General features: G+C 49.3%; 2 protein-coding genes across 2 annotated transcripts; both read right to left on the minus strand.

Annotated features, from left to right (window-relative positions):
* Positions 1 to 5889: 5889 nt before the first annotated feature.
* Positions 5890 to 13228, minus strand: LOC116188737. Its single transcript, XM_031518219.1, has 4 exons — positions 10547 to 13228; positions 10157 to 10456; positions 9644 to 10072; positions 5890 to 9282 (listed from the first exon to the last, which is right to left on the minus strand). Exons 1-4 carry the CDS (start codon positions 13226 to 13228, stop codon positions 5959 to 5961), a joined length of 6735 nt encoding a protein of 2244 aa, XP_031374079.1. The 3' UTR covers positions 5890 to 5958.
* A 313-nt stretch (positions 13229 to 13541) lies between these two features.
* LOC116188738 lies at positions 13542 to 18841 on the minus strand. The gene is made up of 2 exons (XM_031518220.1): positions 18372 to 18841; positions 13542 to 15034 (listed from the first exon to the last, which is right to left on the minus strand). The coding sequence occupies exon 2, from the start codon at positions 15030 to 15032 to the stop codon at positions 13542 to 13544; it is 1491 nt and encodes a 496-aa protein (XP_031374080.1). The 5' UTR covers positions 15033 to 15034; positions 18372 to 18841.
* Between the last annotated feature and the right edge of the window lie 3183 nt (positions 18842 to 22024).

Below are 22024 nucleotides of genomic sequence, written 5' to 3' on the forward strand. Positions count from 1 at the left end.
ATGCGAATCCTAATTCCCGATCGCCTTAGGATTTAAAAGTTAATTTTAGGTCGAGTTTGCATGATTAACCCAATTCATGTGAGGTTTCGATTTAAACGATAAAGCATTTTAAGCACCGATCAAGAGCATATCACCACATCAAGCACGGCGAACGTACAAATTTACATAACCGGTGCCGCCATGATCATGATAAACACATACAAACATACACGCAAACACGATATCAACGAAATCGATAAAACGGCACCGATTCATGGAAAGCGAAAAATCATGCAAAGCACACACGTTGTCATGCCGTATACATATAATTACAAGAATGAAATATTTAAACATGGCACACACGCTGTCGGTCGGTGATCCAAGTAGGAAAGGGCTGGATGTCTTTGGAAAATGTTCAGGACTGATTTGAAAATTCCGAAAAGTTAAAGGACTGGTCTGCAAATTCCGAAAAGCTCAGGGACTGATGTGAAAATTCGAAAAGTTCAGGGACTAATGTGAAAATTCCGAAAAATTCAGGGACTGATTTGAAAATTGCAAAACGTTTAGGGACTGATTTAAAAATTCCGAAAGGTTCAGGACTGATCTGGAGATTCCGAAAAGTTCAGGGACTGATTTAAAATTTTCGAAAGGTTCAGGGACTGATTTGAAGATATTAAAATGACCGGGACTTGAACCGAAATAATTCAAAATTCAGGGCTGATCTGAAAAAGGCGAAAATGACCCCGGGACTAAATTGAAACAACTTGAAAAGTTCCTTGGAGTGCTTGAAAAATTCGATTAATTCCAGGACTGAATGGGAAATGGTACAAATGACTGGGACTTGGCTGAAAGGAATTTTAAAATTTGGGACAGATCTAGAAAAATAAAAATGCGTCCTCTAGACTGAAATGAGACAAAATGAAAAGTTCGTAAAATCGAGTTCGCAACAAATCCGATCACCCACACGACCCAATAACGCTCATTTCACATCATATTCGTCCAAGCAAGCATTAATATTCATAATCGGAGCCCTAAACATGCCACTAAGTCGGAGATTTACCTAGTTCGGGAAGTAGAGGGGTGATTCTGTAAATAAAAAAAAATTAAAAAAAAATTAAGAATTCGCCGGGGAGTTGGGCTGCTGAGGGAGAATTGGGCCGGACTGGGCCCTTGAGATTTGGACTGGGCCGATTGGGTTGTTGGGTGCTGGACTGGGCCGTCGGTGGGTCGGGTCGTGCCGAACGGGATTGTTGCTGGGCCGGGCTGGACGGCTACCGCTGGGTCGGACCGAATGGCTGGGCTGCTGGGCGGTTGGGCGGCTACCTGTGCTGGCCCGGAGAGGAGGAGCCGACGGTTAGCAAAAATAATGAAACGAAGGAGAAGAAGGGAGGCGGTTCGGGGCGGCTCGGGTGGCAGCTCGGGTGAGCTGAGGGCCGAACGGGGAGCTGAGGGAGCCGAGGTGAGGGAAAGCCGGAGAATGTGCGGAGGGAGGCGTGAGAACCGGGATCCGAATTGCGGGGGTTCGAGATCGGGAGCTGCGAGCGTCCGGACCGAACGGGCTCCGGGTTTCCGCGAAAAATCGAGCTGCGGGCCGTGAGCTATGGGAGACCGCGTGTGAGTTGAGGGATTTTTTTCGTGAACTCCCGGCCGAACTGTGAGCTGCCGAGAGAGAGAGAGAGAGAGAGAGCGAGCCGAGGTACCGGTTTTAAACGAGAGAGACACAGAGAGAGAGAGAGAGAGAGAGAGAGAGAGAGCGAGCGAGCCGAGTCGAGCTGTGGGGAGGGGTCGTTCGCTGAGGGGCGACCGAGCTGCGGGATCCCGAGCCGGGCGAGGAGAGGGAGTCGGTTTGGTAGTTTCCGTGCGAGCCGGAGTTAACGTGTGCAGAGGAAAACGTTGGAGTGTGCAGAGGAATTGGCGTGTGGCAGGCCTCTGACGCCGCGCGGTCACGGGCTCGGGTTCGTCGCCGTCCAGGAGCGGAAGGAGAAAAGGAAAAGAAAGAAAAAAGAACAGAAAGAGGAAAGAAAGGAAAAGAGAAAAAGGAAGAAGAAGAAAAGGGAAAGAAATGATGAAGGAGAAGCAGCGGTCAGAAGTCACTGAGTTCTTACCGGCTCTGACTTTTTTTTTTACTTTTTTTTTTTTTCGAATTTCGAAATTGACGCGCGTACAAATTGAAAATTCCGTCTTCTCGATCGGACTTCGGAAAATAATTCGAGACCGCCATCACGCTCCGAAAAATTGGATGATTGATATTATGCGATGAAAATATTTTCAATCTCGAATTTTGTCTCGAATTTTAAAAATTGACGTCGATGTACGCGAAATTCAAAAACGTCCCCAAATAGTATTATTTTTGAAAAATTATAAAATTGGTGTTAAATCAAGAAAATATCATTTTCAAAAAGTCGTGAATACTCAAGTAGTTAATTGGAAATACTTCCCTCACGGGTGGCAAAAACGACGATTCTGCCCCTCTGAAGCCGGTGGACCAAAATTGGGTGCTGACAGCTTGCCCCTCTTTGGTTGCGTGCTCGGATAGAGGATGTAGCCAAAGATAATGAGAAGCACCCGTTCGGTCTTGACGACCACCTAGCCATTCTCTCAGAAGCAACGGACCTGTTTGTGGGAGGAAAAAGACAAAGGAGTCATGGCAAGCAAATGCAGGGCTAAAGTTCGTAAAGCAATAAATGGGAACACGAAGTCCTAAAAGCGATAAAGGTTGACACGAAGTCCGGAAAGCAATAAAAGTGAACAAGAATTTTAAAAAGCAGTAAAGGTGGACACGAAGTCCTGGACGCGGAGTCCGAAAAGCAGTAAAGATGGACACGGAGTCCTGGACGCAGTAAAGATGGACACGGAGTCCTGGACGCGGAGTCCGAAAAGCAGTAAAGATGGACACGGAGTCCTGGACGCGGAGTCCGAAAAGCGGTAAAGATGGACACGGAGTCCTGGACGCGGAGTCCGAAAAGCAGTAAAGGCGGACACGGAGTCCTGGACGCGGAGTCCGAAAAGCAGTAAAGGCGGACACGGAGTCCTGGACACGGAGTCCGAAAAGCTGTAAAGATGGACACGGAGTCCTGGACGCGGAGTCCGAAGAGCTATAAAGATGGACGCAGAGTCCTGGACGCAGAGTCCGAAAAACAGTAAAGATGGACGCGGAGTCCGAAAAGCAGTAAAGATGGACACGGAGTCCCGGACGCGGAGTCCGAAGAGCAGTAAAGATGGACGCGGAGTCCCGGACGCGGAGTCCGAACAGCAGTAAAGATGGACGCGGAGTCCTGGACGCGGAGTCCGAAAAGCAGTAAAGATGGACGCGGAGTCCTGGACGCGGAGTCCGAAAAGCAGTAAAGATGGACGCGGAGTCCGGAAAGCAGTAAAGATGGATGCGGAGTCCGAAAAGCAGTAAAGATGGACACGGAGTCCGAAAAGCTATAAAGATGGACGCGGAGTCCTGGACGCAGAGTCCGAAAAGCAGTAAAGATGGACGCGGAGTCCGAAAAGCAGTAAAAATGGACACGGAGTCCTGGACACAGAGTCCGAAAAGTAGTAAAAATGGACACGGAATCCGAAAAGCAGTAAAGATGGACACGGAGTCCGAAAAGCAATAAAGATGGACACAGAGTCCTGGACGCGGAGTCCGAAAGCAGTAAAGATGGACACGGAGTCCTGGACGCGGAGTCCGAAAAGCAGTAAAGATGGACGCGGAGTCCGAAAAGCAGTAAAGATGGACGCGGAGTCCGAAAAGCAGTAAAGATGGACGCGGAGTCCGAAAAGCAGTAAAGATGAACACGGAGTCCTGGACGCGGAGTCCGAAAAGCAGTAAAGATGGACACGGAATCCTGGACGCGGAGTCCGAAAAGCAGTAAAGATGGACGCGGAGTCCGAAAAGCAGTAAAAATGGACACGGAGTCCTCGACGCGGAGTCCGAAAAGCAGTAAAGATGGACACGGAGTCCTGGACACGGAGTCCAAAAAGCAGTAAAGATGGACACGGAGTCCGAAAAGCAGTAAAAATGGACACGGAGTCCTGGACGCGGAGTCCGAAAAGCAGTAAAGATGGACGCGGAGTCCGAAAAGCAGTAAAGATGGACGCGGAGTCCGGAAAGCAGTAAAGATGGATGCGGAGTCCGAAAAGCAGTAAAGATGGACACGGAGTCCGAAAAGCTATAAAGATGGACGCGGAGTCCTGGACGCAGAGTCCGAAAAGCAGTAAAGATGGACGCGGAGTCCGAAAAGCAGTAAAAATGGACATGGAGTCCTGGACACAGAGTCCGAAAAGCAGTAAAAATGGACACGGAATCCGAAAAGCAGTAAAGATGGACACGGAGTCCGAAAAGCAATAAAGATGGACACAGAGTCCTGGACGCGGAGTCCAAAAGCAGTAAAGATGGACACGGAGTCCTGGACGCGGAGTCCGAAAAGCAGTAAAGATGGACGCGGAGTCCGAAAAGCAGTAAAGATGGACACGGAGTCCTGGACGCGGAGTCCGAAAAGCAGTAAAGATGGACACGGAGTCCGAAAAGCAGTAAAAATGGACACGGAGTCCTGGACGCGGAGTCCGAAAAGCAGTAAAGATGGACACGGAGTCCTGGACACGGAGTCCGAAAAAGCAGTAAAGATGGACACGGAGTCCGAAAAGCAGTAAAAATGGACACGGAGTCCTGGACGCGGAGTCCGAAAAGCAGTAAAGATGGACACGGAGTCCTGGACACGGGTCCGAAAAGCAGTAAAGATGGACACGGAGTCCTGGACGCGGAGTCCGGAAAATAAAGATGGACACGGAGTCCTGGACGCGGAGTCCGAAAAGCAGGGACACGGAGTCCTGGACGCGGAGTCCGAAAAGCGGTAAAGATGGAATGTAGAAGCAATGACTAATGTTGGGGGACGACGCAGGGCGCCGGAGGGCGAAGGCCATGATCCGTTGGATTCGAGCTCATATTGTGCTTATGACGGTGCCGTGGCAAGCGTTGTTCGTCGCTTGTCGCAGGATTGGGCGTTGTGTGTCTCCTTGAGGGTCATCCGCTCGGATTGGGATTTCGCTTGTCGCATAAGGCAGACATGAGTCCGTCAGGAAGAGACACCTTTCAGGATCCGAATGCTCACACCTGCACACAAGGAATAGCGGCTAACGGTCGTTGTCAGTCACGCAATACCGCTGGAATTACGATGTGCAAAGGAAATCTATGTAGCGATGCTTCGGGGATTTGGACACAGTGGCCATTTGAGGGGCGGCCGTGTCCCCGAATGTGACATGTACTTGACTAAAAGAAAGGCTTTTTTACAAGGAGGGGCATGGCCCGCAGAGTTTTGAGTAAAGGTAAAGGGAGGGATCTTTAGGATCCTCCAAATTAAGGATACGACGATTCGACCCCATTTCGAGGCATGTCTCGAGCCTGGAGAGTCGAAGAGAGTTTGCTTGCGTCGAGGACTGCCGAACCACTACTAGCTGTAGCTTCACGCGAAGTGCCGCTGTTCTTTCGTGGTCAAGCCGACAATTGCCCCTAATTTTTGCCTAGGCCGTAGGATGAGTAACGACCTAGCGGGGTATTTTATTTGACTTTTCTCACATGAGTGCTCACCTTTTGCTACGATCGCCCCTGTCCGGGTCTGATCGCACCTCTCGGTTCCTCTAACTTTTGCCTAGACCGCCCTTTGCGGGTTTTCGGCCTAGCGAGAAATTGATTTGCGCTCTCCTTTTGCCACGACTCCCCTTTGCGGGATTTTAAGTCGTGCCCCTCGTTCCCTAACTTTTGCCTAGGCCGCCTCAAGGAGGTTTTCGACCTAGCGGGAAAATTATTATTTTTCTCTCTGAAGTATCCTTAGATGAGAAGAATTGAATGGACAGGACACGTGCGTGATAAATAGAAAATGTGGTGAGGTGAAATGGCACAGAGCCCAAAGGAAGACAGAGGAAGATAAGGGCCTGGACGGTAGCCTGAAACCTCCGAGAACACAAAGAAACCGCCGGATGACAAAGAGGCCATTAAGGGTAGTACTTCTTAAGGGCATCGGCATTGACCGGGAGTGCGTTTTCGGTCCCGTCCATATCGCTTAGGATAATTGCCCCTCCGGAGAAGACTTCCCTGACGACGAAAGGTCCATCATACTTGTATGCAAACTTGCCCCGAGAGTCAGGTGTGATGTGCAAGACCTTTCGTAGGACGAGATCACCGGGGCGGAATTCGCGGTGGCGAACCCTTGCATTGAACGCTCGAGCCATTCTTTGTTGGTAGCATTGACCGTGGCAGAGCGCTGTTAGCCGTTTCTCGTCAATGAGATTGAGCTGTTCGTAGCGCTGCTTCGCCCATTCTGCTTCTTCGAGCTTGGACTCGGCGAGGACCCTCATGGAGGGAATCTCCACTTCGATTGGGAGGATTGCTTCCATGCCGTAGACTAGGGAGTACGGAGTTGCCCCGGTTGAAGTGCGGATGGACGTTCGATATGCCAAGAGCGCAAAAGGGAGCATCTCGTGCCAATCCTTATAGGTCACCGTCATTTTCTCGATGATCCTCTTGATGTTTTTGTTCGCAGCCTCCACCGCACCGTTCATTTGGGGACGGTATGGTGTGGAATTGCGGTGGTGTATTTTGAATCGCTCACAAAGCTCATCGATGATCCTGTTGTTCAGGTTCTTAGCATTGTCGGTGATGATTGTTTCGGGGACTCCATATCGGGCGATGATGTCGCGCTTAAGGAAACGTGCCACGGCATTTGCGGTGACCGAAGCGAGCGTTATGGCCTCGATCCACTTGGTGAAGTAGTCAATTGCCACCAAAATGAACATGTGTCCATTGGATGCTTTGGGATTGATAGGGCCGATCACGTCAATGCCCCACATTGAAAAGGGCCACGGGGCCGCCATCGGGCGTAGCTCATTGGGGGGTGCTTTGATCTGATCGGCATAGACCTGGCACAAGTGGCAGTGTCTGACGTGTTTGGCGCAGTCGGCCTCCATGGTGGACCAAAAGTAACCTAGGCGCATGAGTTTCTTGGTGAGCATGAGACCGCTCATATGGGGTCCACAACTCCCTTCATGTATCTCTCCCATGAGGCGTTGTGCCTCGTTTTCGTCAACACACCGGAGTAGCGTGGCGTCGAAGGAACGGCGGTAGAGAGTCTCTCCGCTCAGGAAGTAATGCGCTGTGAGTCGCCTAAGTGTTTTCCGGTCCCGACGGTTGGCAAATGTCGGGTATTGGCCAGTTTGCAGAAAATGTTTGATGTCTTCGTACCATGGCTGTTCATCGGTCGCCTCGATTGTGTCGCAGTAAGCCGGGCCTTTGGCAATCTCGATCTCAAGTGGCTCGATGAGGTTTTCTTTTGTGATGCTCACCATTGATGCCAGTGTCGCAAGTGCATCTGCAAACTGATTCTTGATACGTGGCGTGTAGGTGAACGAGATTTTCTCGAAGTTCTCCGCTAACTCCTCGAGATACTCGTGGTATGGTACTAACTTTGCGTCTTTCGTCTTCCATTGCCCTAACGTTTGGAAGATTGTGAGCATTGAATCTCCGAACACTTCTAGCTCCTTCACCTTGAAATCAATCGCTGCTTGCAAGCCAAGGATGCATGCCTCGTATTCGGCCACATTATTGGTGCAGAGAAAATTAACTTTTGCTGCAATCGGGTAATAACGTCCGTCCGGGGATATCAGCACTGCGCCGATACCAGAACCGGTGGAATTCACCGCGCCGTCGAAATACATCTTCCACGCGGTCCCATCCTCCTCCTCATCTACTCGGAGGATCCCTTCGTCTGGAAAGTCGGAGTTGATCGGCGTGTCATCCTCGATGGGAAATTCCGCCAAATGGTCTGCAATTGCTTGCCCCTTGACTGATGTGCGGGGCACATACTCGATGTCGTACTCCGTCAGTTGACAGCGCCACTTTGCAATGTTCCTCATGGAGGATGGGCTACCAAGTAGATATTTCAGGGGATCCGCTTTCGACAGCAAGCGGATAGTGTGATAGAGGGTGTACTGTCGAAGTCTCTGCATGACCCACACCAGTGCGCAGCACATCTTCTCAATCTCCGGGTAATTGGATTCCCCTTCAGTAAACTTCTTGCTCAGATAGTAGATGGCATGTTCTGCGCGTGTGGACTCATCTTCTTGTCCCAGCATGCACCCCAATGATTGCCGGCGCACCGTCAGGTAAAGAATGAGAGGTCGACCTGGCGTGGGCGGGACCAACACCGGCGACTGAACTAAGTATGTCTTAATATCGTCAAAGGCCTTCTGACAATCGTCGTCCCATTCAATTGCTGCATTTTTACGAAGCAGCCGGAAGAGGGGTTGACACTTATCTGATAAGTTCGCGATGAAACGCGCGATGTAGTTCAGTCGTCCTAAGAAGCTCCGTACCTCGCGCACTGTTGATGGCGGAGGTAACTCCCTAATCGCTTTCACCTTGTCAGGATCGACCTCGATGCCTCGTTCGCTGACCACAAATCCTAGCAGTTTTCCGGATTTCGCGCCGAATGTGCACTTGGCCGGGTTGAGCCTAAGCTTGTACTTCTTGAGACGTTCGAAGAGACGCCTCAGATTGACGAGGTGATCCTCTCCCTCCTTGGACTTTGCGATCATGTCGTCGACGTAGACCTCGATCTCCTTATGCATCATGTCGTGGAAGAGCGTAACCATTGCCCGTTGGTAGGTTGCCCCGGCATTTTTGAGCCCGAAGGGCATGACCTTGTAGCAAAACGTGCCCCACATCGTGATGAAAGTCGTTTTGATCTTGTCGTCTTCAGCCATCCGGATTTGGTTATACCCCGAAAAGCCATCCATGAAGGAGAACTGATTGTGGCGCGCGGTGTTGTCGACCAAGACGTCGATGTGAGGCAGAGGGAAGTTGTCTTTAGGACTAGCCTTGTTGAGGTCCCGATAGTCGACGCAAACCCTGACCCTTCCGTCCTTTTTCTCCACGGGCACGATGTTTGCCACCCATTCAGAGTAATTGCAGACTTCTAGGAATCCCGCATTTATCTGCTTGACGACCTCCTCCTTGATGCGGAGGAGAAGGCCGGCTCGCTGCCGCCGTAGGTGTTGCCGTTTGGGCGGGAAGTTCTCTGTATCGAGTGGGAGAGAGTGCTTGACTATCGACGGATCTAAGCCCGGCATGTCGGCGTAGGACCAGGCAAAGACCTCTTGGTACTCCTTCAAGAAATCGATCATCCGAGCTCGTTGTGTTGGATCGAGGCCCGTCCCGATCTTTAGCGTGCGAGGTTCCTCTTCAGTGCCTATGTTGATTTCTTCTGTTGGCTCAACTGAGGTGAGTTGACGGTTCTCGAGGCGGTGCAAACTCTCCTCTATCTCAGGCACTCGACCGTCCTCGTCGAGCCCTTCCCCGAAGTATATGGGTTGGGGCTCTTCGAGGAGTTCTTCGGATGGGTTCGAATCGACGCGTCGAAGATTTGGATTCGAGTGGAGCCTGGAAATTTAAACGAGTCGTCTTAGAAATATTTAAAGTGCTGCGAATGAGTAAGAGAGAAGGAAACGAAGGAGACACGAGAATTCAAAAATGCATGTAGGGATTTCATTGAAGGTGGGAACATTGATGCCATAACAAAAACCCCTCTTCCGTCGTGTGGCTTATGACTTTGCCGACACGCGGGAAACATCGTCTACAAAGATAGCCTTACACATCGGCGATTACAGCCGAGTAGCGCGGGACTGAGGTCCAGTTGTTGAGCTCCTCATTCTCCTGCGCGAGGCGGATGTAGACCCCTGAAGGAGTCTCCTCGGTGACGGCGTATATGCCTGGCAGATCGACAAGCGCGTCGTCTAAATCCGAGGAGGGGCCGTCAAGAGTACCTCCGACGATGTGCTGTGATCCTGAAAAGAAGTGGGAGAGTGGCGGAACTGGGGTGCCCCTGTTGATCTTCCCGTAGTACGCTGCGAGACGGTGGAGGCGCTTGCCTCTACGGGCTTCAATAATCTCGTGGCAGGAAGGGCGAAAACCGAGTCCCCTCCTGTTCTTGTACTCTTCGATCTCGATTGGGCGGTTGATCCCTTGCCCACGTGCTCCGAGTCCGGAACCCGGAATGTAATTATGGCGCAGCAAGATCTTCCCCACCATGCGGTCGGCGCGGGACGGACCGGCCTTTCCGTAGTCTCGGATGACGGAGATGGTGTCGAACGAATGGAAGGGGAGGTTCTGATCGTCCCCAATACTGATATAGGGGACAGCCGTCTCCTTATAAATCGCATAGTCCTCCTCACCTTTGACCGTGATGAGTCGCTCTTCCACGATGAACTTAAGCTTTTGGTGCAAGGTGGAGGGGACTGCGCCCGCAAAATGGATCCATGGCCTCCCGAGCAGCAAGCTGAAGGCATTGGGGATGTCGAGCACCTGAAAAGTGACATTGAATGAACATGGACCTACCTCGATCAGAAGGTCGATCTCTCCGTTCACCTCTCTCCGCGAGCCATCGAAGGCTCGAACCGCTGTCTTGCTTGGACGAATACGATTCAGATCCACATTCATCTGCTTCAGGGTGGAAACAGGGCATACATTGAGAGCCGAACCATTGTCGATCATGACCCGGCCTACCACGAAGTTATTGCACTTACAGACGATGTGCAACGCCCGCGAGTGTGCGTACCCTTCGGAGGGAAGCTCGTCATCCGAGAATGAAATATTGTTGGAGAATATCGAACCAACGGTTTCTTCAATGAGATCTGGAGCCGTCTCCTTGGGGACCTGTGCCGCCGTCAGGACCTTCAGGAGCGCTTCACGATGTGGCTCCGAACTTAAGAGAAGGGCGAGTAGTGAAATGTGGGCCGGAGACTTGCCCATTTGTTCAACAACCTTATACTCGCTTGCCTTGATGATCTTCATAAAAGCCTCGGCTTCCTCTTCGGTCACCTTCTTTTGTGGGATCGGCGTAGCTTCCGGGGCGATTCCTAATGTCGCAGCAGGCGCCTTTCCTTTGTTCGCGACCTCCGGGTTTTCATACACTCGTCCCGAGCGCGTCACGCCCATGACGCTGAATTGACGCTCGAGGTTCCCGACACTCCCTTCGTAGGTCCACGGAACCTTGCTATCTTGATATGGCTCTCGTGCGGGGACATCTATCACGAATGGGGCGGGCGTGGCATCAAACCCCGCGTACCCTATACCGGTTTCCGCAGGCACATATTCGATTACGAACGGGGCGGATGGCTCCTGCCCGGTCTCGTACTCCCCTATGGCGCAAACACTGATCATGTTAATGCTGGGTCCCGAGCTTGACCCGTGATCGGGAAGAGGATTAACTTGCACGTTCGGAGGTTTGACGGCGTTGAACGTGAGTTGTTTGCCATCAATCATAGCTTGGATCTTCTCCCGCAGCTTCCAACAATCGTCGGTGGTGTGACCGGGTGCGCCCTGATGGTACTCGCAGTGCCGACTCTGATCCTGAATGGTGGGGTCGAAATCGGGGTTAGGCGCTACTGATTTAATCCTATTGCCTGCGAGGAGTTGCCGGTATATGTGGGAGAGCGGGGCCGGAAGGGGTGTGAATTGTCTGCGCCGCGGCGCAGTGCTTTGTTGGTCCTGCGGGGCCGGAGCCCGTTGCACCGGCTGAGGAGTTCTCGAAGCCGGAGGCCTGCTTTGTTGGATCGGAGGGGGAATAGGGACGTAATTGTGCGGGGCCGGCAACGGAAAGGAGGCCGGCGGGGCGGAATAATATACTTGTTGCGCTGGGAGTTGCTGCTGATAATGCACCGGAGGTGGGGCATACGCCTGAGTGGTCGGTGGTGCGGGCGTGTAATTGATGGAATACTGTTGGGGGGCTTGGCGCCCTGAGTTAACAGCATTGACGGACGCGTCTTTTCCTCTCCTGTTTCCCGCGGAGGGTGTCCCAGTAGCAACCTTCTTCGAGGACTCTCCCTCTTTCTTCTCGGCCGGTCCTTCTATCTTGCCGAGCTTAACGCCGATATCAAGCTTCTTCCCGGCGTCGATAAGGTTGGAGAACGAAGACGTGTGAGCCAACAGGTGCAAGTAGTAGGCCCCTTTGAGGGTAGAGTGGAATAATTGGATCTGCTGCGCCTCACTGATCGGGGGGACATGTTTCGCCGCTCTAGCCCTCCACTTTACTGCGTAGGCCTCGAAGCCCTGATCCTCGGCCATCTCCATTGTACTGAGCTCCAACAGGGTCGGGGGCGTTTCTGCACAGTACTTGTACTGGTCGATGAATTTGCCCGAAAGGTCCGTCCATGTAGGGATATCCGCGGCTTTCAGTGACATGTACCAATCAAGAGCCGCTCCCGCCAAACTGTCCTGGAACGTGTGGATGACGAACTCTTCGTAGTCCCAGTACTGCAGCATCTTTCCCCTGTAGTGACGGAGATGGTGACGGGGGTCGGTAGTGCCATGGTACCTTTGGAATTCAGGCACCTTAATCTTCGGGGGTAGCCGCATACCCGGAAAAAGACTCCAATCGCAATCGCCGGCATCGAGGCGAGGACCACCTGATTGTAAGGCTTTGATGTTCTCTTCCATCTTCTTCAATCTCTGCTCCTGCTCAGTCCCCATTTCCGGGAGAAAGTTTGTCGGTGGAGCTATGGGGACAGCCTGGGTTGGCGTGCCCGGTTCAGGGATGGGAATGTTTAGGGGAGGTAGAGTTGGGTAAGAAAAGCTGATGTGGGGTTGTGGAGCTTGGAATGGGACAGGCTCGGCTGTGTGAGCAGGAGCGTGGGGGCTCTGTGCCGGGAAGACCATCGGCGGAGGAGCCGCGTAAACCGGTGCCGGAACCGGTATGGACATCGGCGGCGGTACTAGAGTAGTCGGGTTCGACGGTGGAAGAGGAATGGCTGCCGGGAGAGTCACCGATGGCGGAGGGACGTTAGCTGGGAGGCCCGCCGGTGCGTGTATCGCAGGCGCTTCAATACCTTCCGGAGCATGGGTCGGCGGGACCCAAGGGTTTGGGTCGACTGTTGGCCCGTACCCCGGAGGCGGAGTAGAGTTCGAGGAGGTGCGGTTTGGAGCTCTGAGTAGGGCCATGAGCTCGGCCATGTCGGCAGCCATCTGATTGACCGTGCCCCTTAATGTGGAGATATCGCCTTCCAGTGCGACGATGCGGGCCGCACCCTCTGTAGAGGTGGACGGTGCTTGGGCTTCCGATGTTGGGACTGGTGGCGGGATTTCTCCCGAGTGTACCGGGGGTGCGCCTGCAGGAGTTAGTGGTGGCAGTGCTTGAGTCATGGACGGTTGATAATAAACCGGCGTCGGTGGAGTGTTCTCCTCGGAGCTAGCAAGCTGATTGTTCTGTGCCATCTTCGATTGCAGACGAGTGAGATAACGGTGTGGCGCCAGTTATGGTTACCTGTATTAACAAGTGTGTAAATATCTACGCAAACGAGTTACGTTCTAAAAATAAAAACGTGTGACATAATAAATAAGGGGATGACGTGCATGAGATGCATGGATTTGAAAACTAATGTTGTCACTCGCATTGATTCAAAAGGTTTCTAAGATACAATGCAATTAAAAACAAGCCCTAAATCGTTCTTCCACCGCGCTCAGGGTGCGAGTGACTGTTGCCGTGGAGAGCACCGATTCAGGTGAGGGCCTGGTGGAGGCGTCTATCCTAAGGGGTGCGTGGACCTCCACGGGCTCTCTTCCTGAACCTCTCCAAGGCGACATTCGCTCGTGCCAGCTCCTGTTCGCGCCTCTGCAGCTCGGCGCGGGCCTGGGCGAGCTCTCTCTGTAATTGTCGTTGATCCACAAGCTGCTCGTCTTTCTCTGCGACTTCCCGACGAAGGTGATCTCTCTCGGCCCTGAGGTTAGCAAGCTCTGCTTGAATGGCCACGTTCGGGGTGAAAGACGCTCCCGTTGGTCCGTTATCTTCAGCTCGTGGAGAGTCGGCGAGATCCTCGTGTGCTGTAGGACCCCACCGATAGAAACGGAGGACATATTCCTCGGTAGCCTGGAAATCCTGTTCTTCAAGGGTTGGATGCTCGGGGAAATACGGACGCTCGATGACCACGGTTCGCCACGCGTCCAAAACCCGTTCGATGTCTCTTTGGCGATCCACGGATGTCTGATCCTCCCGCCAAGTGTGTTCGAATTTAGCCCGTGCCGTGTCCTCGGGGACTGTCTGCAGGCTGCCAAACTGCCTCATCACTCGTGCCGGAAAATATGTGGTGGACCCCGCATGACTCACGAGTGGTACTCCGTTAAAATCAGGGCACCTAAGGGCTGCGGGTCCGGGTGGCATCCACGCGGCTCGCCACTTAAAGCCCCTAGGTGGTATTTCGCGAAAAATCTTGATCCACTCGGAAACCTTGCGTTCTTCCACACGTATCAGAGATAATAACTGCGAAATGATCGACCCCGAGCGACTGAAAAACAGGACTGGCCTCACGAGACCGAAGGGGTTTGCATGACTTTGAAGCCACATTTGTAAGAGGATTGGGGACCCTCTCAACCTACGATCAGCTGTTCGTGTGATGCGGTCGAGGGACCGGATAGTCTCGGCCACTAGGCCTACCTCATACTCGCGGCCTCCGACCACTTGGAGGACGACGCTAGCTAAAGTTGCGTCTATACGATCAGCTGCGCGAGGGAATAAAAGAGTCCCAAAAATCAAAAGTAAAACTGCATGACACAAATTCTTTTGGAAAAGATCCCCTCGGACCACGCGTGATTGTGAATCGATAAAACGGAGTAGTTTCGCAGTTATTATCTCTGTACCGCCGGAATATGCGAGTTCGGCCTGCAGCGAAGACCTTTGCACCCCGAGTAGGCGCGAAACTAGAACTGGTCGAGTAGTCTGGAAATTAGGCTCCATAATTCCGTGAGTGACTGTGGTCCGGCCGATGAGGGTCCTATACTCCTCAATAGTAGGCGCGAGCTCGGTGCCCTGGATGTTGAAGACGGCGTGTGCTGGATCCCAAAACGTTACAGCAGCTCCGAGAAAATTCCAGTCTACCCGACGAGCGGACAACAGAGGTACATCTCCGACGAAGGTGGTGATGTAGTCCTGATCAATTCGGCGCAGGCTTATCCATATGCGGTTGATTTCGTCCAGTGGTGGTGTGATCCTGTCGAGGCGCGGAAAGGAGGCCGGGCGCGACATCCCTTACCAAGATGAAAGGAAAATCGACTTAGGACTCATCAATGCGAGTGACACCCTAATTTTGAAAATTATATGATGTATGCATGCGGAAATGTAAATGCCCACGGCTTAATTGAATTACAAGGTGTATGTACATGTCTCTCGAAATTGGAAAAGACTCAAATGGCGCGCAGGCCGACTCAATGGACTGTCGTTGAAGCCGAGTTGGAGGATGGCATGAAGCTCCTGCAGAATGCATGGTTATAGTGCTACAGGGACCGTGCTACGTAAGGATGGGGGCTCTCGACTCAAGGGTGTTAATTCCTTGAAACCGAGCGGGATTCTTTTCAAGGCCTAAACGGCAGTCGAACTGCGCGCCGCACCCCTACTTCGAACCCCTATCTAACCTATGCTCCTATTACCGGTCGTGGGACGCGACCCATAGGTACCTAGAAGCTAGTATGATATGCAATGCATGTGCGGGAAATAAAAGTGCGTTAAGTAGATAAGCGGGAAATGCGGAAAGCGGTAAATAAACAAGCAAACAAAGCAAGCGGGAACGAGCCCGAACCCTCTAAGCGTCCCCAGTGGAGTCGCCAAGCTGTGCGCACCCGAATTTCATCTCGTCGGGGCACGCGTGCGCGCGCCTATGCAACGCGGCTTGGGAGTGTCCACCTTCCTGGGGATGCGCGACGGACGCACGTGAGAAGGAGTCGCCACTTGCCATTTTACGACCCGAAAGGTCGAGGGCCGGCAAGTTACCCGGGTCTAGGGGTACGGGGTACACCTAATTGCTAAGGCATATGGTCTGCGAAACTCGAGGTTCCGAATTCGGGGGTTCTGTTACATGCGAGCCTATATCTCGCATGCCCTATCGGTACTCTAGCTTGTCTAAGCTTGCCATTTTAATTTAATTACCGCTCAATTAAGTTCCGCTCATCTTACGCGTTTTGACACCGTAAATTCGAAGGAACACTCCGACCGTCCACTCTCCGACCGGGATTCTTACATGAATAAATGTACAACATAAATCCTTACATTGTCCTCTCAAATAAATAAAATACAAATTACGACAACTGAATCCCGGTCGAATCGCGTTCGGTTATTATTCCACTCGTGCTCACCGTGTGGTTTGAAAAGACCAAAATTGAAATTAATATGCGCGCTCAGTGTTAGGGGAATTGGACCCCGTGATCTACGGTGGGGCGTTGGATCCCCTATGGGTCGCATCCTAAGGGATCGAGCTCGATCCGCATAACAAAACAAGTGCAAGAATGTAACAAAACGGGCATAAATAAGCAAACAACGGGATTTTGTTATTGCCGAATTTACGTGAATTAACCGATTATTAACCGGGGTATCTTGGCATACAAATCCTACCCTAAAACAAACAAAGTAGGTACAAGGTGTGAATCGATCAAGGATCGCCTCGGGAAGGTATTTCGCATTTGGCATTATTTTATGAGGACCTGACGTACGTGACGTCTGTTGTCAAGCCTTGTGTTTGTGGGTTATTTTTAGGGTTGTTCTATGTTGTGACACTACGGTTGTTACAGGTTATTACCAAACATTGATTCCGCCTGTACATCCTAAAACCTAGTGCCTATCCCACTATTGCCCATTTTGTCTTAGCCGAGTATACAATTAATTCGGTATTTGTATTTTGAGCTAATCCACCCGAACTAACTACCCGAGACTATGCTAGAGTAATAAAAAACTCATCGGTCGGATAGAGCGGGCTGTGCAGATGAAGCTGCGCCTAGACAGGTAGCCCATCCCTACCCTAATACCGTAGTGTTTCTATTATTCTAACCCTAGGGGTGTCGCTAAGTTGCAAATAGACGATTTTGCCCTTGAGGTGAAAATATTTTCAGAAAAGAGAGATCATGCGGCGCGGGCCGCCTCGGCCTGTGACCGGCGCTAACCGATCCCCTGGACCCTCCAAGGTTGTCAAGAACCCCAGAAAACCAAAAGATCGGTTAATCTATCCGGAAGTGATCTAAGAAGAACTTCCACATCCCGACCTGAGTTTCCTGAAATCAGGTGAGGCCTCGAGTCAAGACGCGCAAGTCCTTCCTGGACATCCATGTCACATCGAACTACGTGTCTCGAGTTTTATAAAATTTGCAAGTTTTGAGAAGGGCACCAACGCACGTTTGCAACCTATCGACGCGTGTTACCGGTTTATTACCAATTCGTACAAAATTATTAGGGCCAAGTGAATTAATTAATCGTGTGAACGTTCAATTACCCCGTTAGTGGAATTATTGATTAAATTAATTAATGTTTTGCCAGATGCTCTAAATATTCGAGTTTCGGACCGTCGAGCCGATCATTGATGGACCGTCCGATGCGAATCCTAATTCCCGATCGCCTTAGGATTTAAAAGTTAATTTTAGGTCGAGTTTGCATGATTAACCCAATTCATGTGAGGTTTCGATTTAAACGATAAAGCATTTTAAGCACCGATCAAGAGCATATCACCACATCAAGCACGGCGAACGTACAAATTTACATAACCGGTGCCGCCATGATCATGATAAACACATACAAACATACACGCAAACACGATATCAACGAAATCGATAAAACGGCACCGATTCATGGAAAGCGAAAAATCATGCAAAGCACACACGTTGTCATGCCGTATACATATAATTACAAGAATGAAATATTTAAACATGGCACACACGCTGTCGGTCGGTGATCCAAGTAGGAAAGGGCTGGATGTCTTTGGAAAATGTTCAGGACTGATTTGAAAATTCCGAAAAGTTAAAGGGACTGATGTGAAAATTCGAAAAGTTCAGGGACTAATGTGAAAATTCCGAAAAATTCAGGGACTGATTTGAAAATTGCAAAACGTTTAGGGACTGATTTAAAAATTCCGAAAGGTTCAGGACTGATCTGGAGATTCCGAAAAGTTCAGGGACTGATTTAAAATTTTCGAAAGGTTCAGGGACTGATTTGAAGATATTAAAATGACCGGGACTTGAACCGAAATAATTCAAAATTCAGGGCTGATCTGAAAAAGGCGAAAATGACCCCGGGACTAAATTGAAACAACTTGAAAAGTTCCTTGGAGTGCTTGAAAAATTCGAAAAATTCCAGGACTGAATGGGAAATGGTACAAATGACTGGGACTTGGCTGAAAGGAATTTTAAAATTTGGGACAGATCTAGAAAAATAAAAATGCGTCCTCTGGACTGAAATGAGACAAAATGAAAAGTTCGTAAAATCGAGTTCGCAACAAATCCGATCACCCACACGACCCAATAACGCTCATTTCACATCATATTCGTCCAAGCAAGCATTAATATTCAGAATCGGAGCCCTAAACATGCCACTAAGTCGGAGATTTACCTAGTTCGGGAAGTTGAGGGGTGATTCTGTAAATAAAAAAAATTAAAAAAAAATTAAGAATTCGCCGGGGAGTTGGGCTGCTGAGGGAGAATTGGGCCGGACTGGGCCCTTGAGATTTGGACTGGGCCGATTGGGTTGTTGGGTGCTGGACTGGGCCGTCGGTGGGTCGGGCCGTGCCGAACGGGATTGTTGCTGGGCCGGGCTGGACGGCTACCGCTGGGTCGGACCGAATGGCTGGGCTGCTGGGCGGTTGGGCGGCTACCTGTGCTGGCCCAGAGAGGAGGAGCCGACGGTTAGCAAAAATAATGAAACGAAGGAGAAGAAGGGAGGCGGTTCGGGGCGGCTCGGGTGGCAGCTCGGGTGAGCTGAGGGCCGAACGGGGAGCTGAGGGAGCCGAGGTGAGGGAAAGCCGGAGAATGTGCGGAGGGAGGCGTGAGAACCGGGATCCGAATTGCGGGGGTTCGAGATCGGGAGCTGCGAGCGTCCGGACCGAACGGGCTCCGGGTTTCCGCGAAAAATCGAGCTGCGAGCCGTGAGCTATGGGAGACCGCGTGTGAGTTGAGGGATTTTTTTCGTGAACTCCCGGCCGAACTGTGAGCTGCCGAGAGAGAGAGAGAGAGAGAGCGAGCGAGCCGAGGTACCGGTTTTAAACGAGAGAGACACAGAGAGAGAGAGAGAGAGAGAGAGAGAGAGCGAGCGAGCCGAGTCGAGCTGTGGGGAGGGGTCGTTCGCTGAGGGGCGACCGAGCTGCGGGATCCCGAGCCGGGCGAGGAGAGGGAGTCAGTTTGGTAGTTTCCGTGCGAGCCGGAGTTAACGTGTGCAGAGGAAAACGTTGGAGTGTGCAGAGGAATTGGCGTGTGGCAGGCCTCTGACGCCGCGCGGTCACGGGCTCGGGTTCGTCGCCGTCCAGGAGCGGAAGGAGAAAAGGAAAAGAAAGAAAAAAGAACAGAAAGAGGAAAGAAAGGAAAAGAGAAAAAGGAAGAAGAAGAAAAGGGAAAGAAATGATGAAGGAGAAGCAGCGGTCAGAAGTCACTGAGTTCTTACCGGCTCTGACTTTTTTTTACTTTTTTTTTTTTTCGAATTTCGAAATTGACGCGCGTACAAATTGAAAATTCCGTCTTCTCGATCGGACTTCGGAAAAAAATTCGAGACCGCCATCACGCTCCGAAAAATTTGATGATCGATATTATGCGATGAAAATATTTTCAATCTCGAATTTTGTCTCGAATTTTAAAAATTGACGTCGATGTACACGAAATTCAAAAACGTCCCCAAATAGTATTATTTTTGAAAAATTATAAAATTGGTGTTAAATCAAGAAAATATCATTTTCAAAAAGTCGTGAATACTCAAGTAGTTAATTGGAAATACTTCCCTCACGGGTGGCAAAAACGACGATTCTGCCCCTCTGAAGCCGGTGGACCAAAATTGGGTGCTGACAATCAGGAATTCTTATGGTCGTTGAATTTAGTGAATGAGAAGAGAGATATGATAAGGAGAAAGAATCGAGAAGAACATATAAAATATGACGGGAAAATGCTTGCATTGAAAAGAATAGTGAATGAAGAATATATATATATATATATATATATATATGAGAGAAACGGTTCTTAGTCCCTAAAAAAAAAGTGAGTGAAAAATTGAAAATGAATGAAATAAAAATAACGAATTATGCACCTATTTATTCTTAAGTTGTAATATTTTTGCCTTTGAAAAACAAAAGTTTGAAACTCAGTTTAGCAACTTTATATTAGTCTCTATACATTGATACGTAGGTGTACATATTAGTCTATATTGCTAATAAAAAACTGTTTTTAAATTAATTATATTTGAAGCAAATAATATACTATATAGAGACACATTTTTATTGTCCTTGTAAGTAAAGATTTATGGACAAATAACACCATGTATAGGAATTTATATCTTTTTTGTTTCTAAAAGTGAAAATTTAGAAAAAAAAAACATTTAAATGTTTCTAATTTATGTATTTATAAGTCATTTGTGTTGTAGCGGTTAAATGCCGAAAAGTAATATTGTTGTTTGGTAAATATAATGGATAACCGGTAATCTAATATTGGTTTGAGTATTGTTAGAACACATGAAAAGTGAAGATTGAAGGGAAAACTTAACTGTGAAATCATTTTATTTGAATTGGAGGTCGAAATGTGAGATTGTTGTCTATGATAAATATATTGGATTGCTGGAAATGTGATATAATATATAATTTATTTTATGCATAGATAAGATGTGAGTTCCACGAATATAATCTAACAATTCAACTTGTTTCAAATGCAAAACCTCTATTAATGACGATTGTAAAGTTTTAACTTGAGAAAATGATTACGATGATTAATTTTACAACCAAACCCCGTAAAATACGATACAAAGTCCCCGCTTTAAAATGTTAATTCCTCACTTTAGATCAAACCAAATAACCATAATCTTTATATTCCTTATAATCTAAGGATTCCCAAACCAAATGCCCCCAAGTGTTTCGACAGCAAAGACTTCCTCAATTATTAGGGCTGGCAATATTTCACACGACACGATAATACGACACGGATACGACACGAAGTTAAACGGGTTTGGGTTGGACATTTTTGATAATCGATCTAAATGGGTCAAATCTGTTTAAACACGGTTAATAAGCGTGTCTTATCGGGTTGAACCCATGTAACCCGATTATACACGATTGAACCTGTTTATTTAGACATGTTTAATGGTGTTACTATAATCATGTAACCCGTTAACCCGTTTATGTATATGAATTGATCAAAATATCCTTATGTAATCCTAACTTCCGAAGTCCCTAACCTAATTTCCTTTCATTTCTTTCACCTAATCCAACACATGTCATGTTAACGTGTAAACATGTCGTGTTAACGTGTTCGGGAAAACGAGTTAATCGGATAAACATGTCGTGTTAATGTATCCGGGTAATTGAGTTGATCGGATAAACAAGTTGTGTTAACGTGTCCGGATAACGTTTATAATCGTGTCGTGTATACGTGTACCTATTATGGCACGTTTCGATAAACGAGTTTAAACGTGTCTAAACGGGTTGACACGGATATAAACGTGTCGTGTATGGGTTTCAAAAACCTGACCCGTTTAATAATCGTGTTGTGTACGGGTTATGATTTCGATGACACGAACCCGTTTAGACACGACACGTATAAACACGACACGACACGAATTGCCACCCCAATCAATTATGACTGTAAAATCTTAATCCGGGAAAGTAATTACAGGGATTGATTTTATGTCCAAACGAAATACGTCACAGTTTCTTTTCTCCTTTTTTCTTTTTACTATTTTATTTTCTATTCTCTCTCTCTTTTATGCTCCCCGTCTAATCCTGAAATGCGGTCTCTATTTAACTATTCGGCTCTCCCTTGAAATGAAATACGAAAGGTTACTTACAGGATCAAATCTGGGCAGCTCTAGCCATAACCGTAGTATTGATGAGAGACTAGTGGTTGTCCAAAACTTCGAGATTGAATCACCAAAGGAACTGCTGCATTGTCCTTCGCTATGAGACAAGCGAGAAACGAGTGCACACAAATATATCACTGATAAAATCCAATACCAATCGCCACATTTAACATAGAAAATTGTACTCATCTAGTGCCCTCGCTACCGTTTCACTAAAG

Source organism: Punica granatum, chromosome 8, assembly GCF_007655135.1.
Source record: "Punica granatum isolate Tunisia-2019 chromosome 8, ASM765513v2, whole genome shotgun sequence".
NCBI lineage: Eukaryota > Viridiplantae > Streptophyta > Magnoliopsida > Myrtales > Lythraceae > Punica > Punica granatum.

Coding starts and splice junctions, on each gene's coding strand:
- LOC116188737 (XM_031518219.1), bottom strand. CDS start 13,228: ATGGCACAGAACAATCAGCTTGCTAGCTCCGAGGAGAACACTCCACCG. Junction 10,073..10,156: donor CGATTTATAAGGAGACGGCT/GTCCCCTATATC, acceptor GACTACGGAAAG/GCCGGTCCGTCCCGCGCCGA. Junction 9,283..9,643: donor AGCTCAACAACTGGACCTCA/GTCCCGCGCTAC, acceptor CGAGTGCCTGAG/ATAGAGGAGAGTTTGCACCG.
- LOC116188738 (XM_031518220.1), bottom strand. CDS start 15,032: ATGTCGCGCCCGGCCTCCTTTCCGCGCCTCGACAGGATCACACCACCA.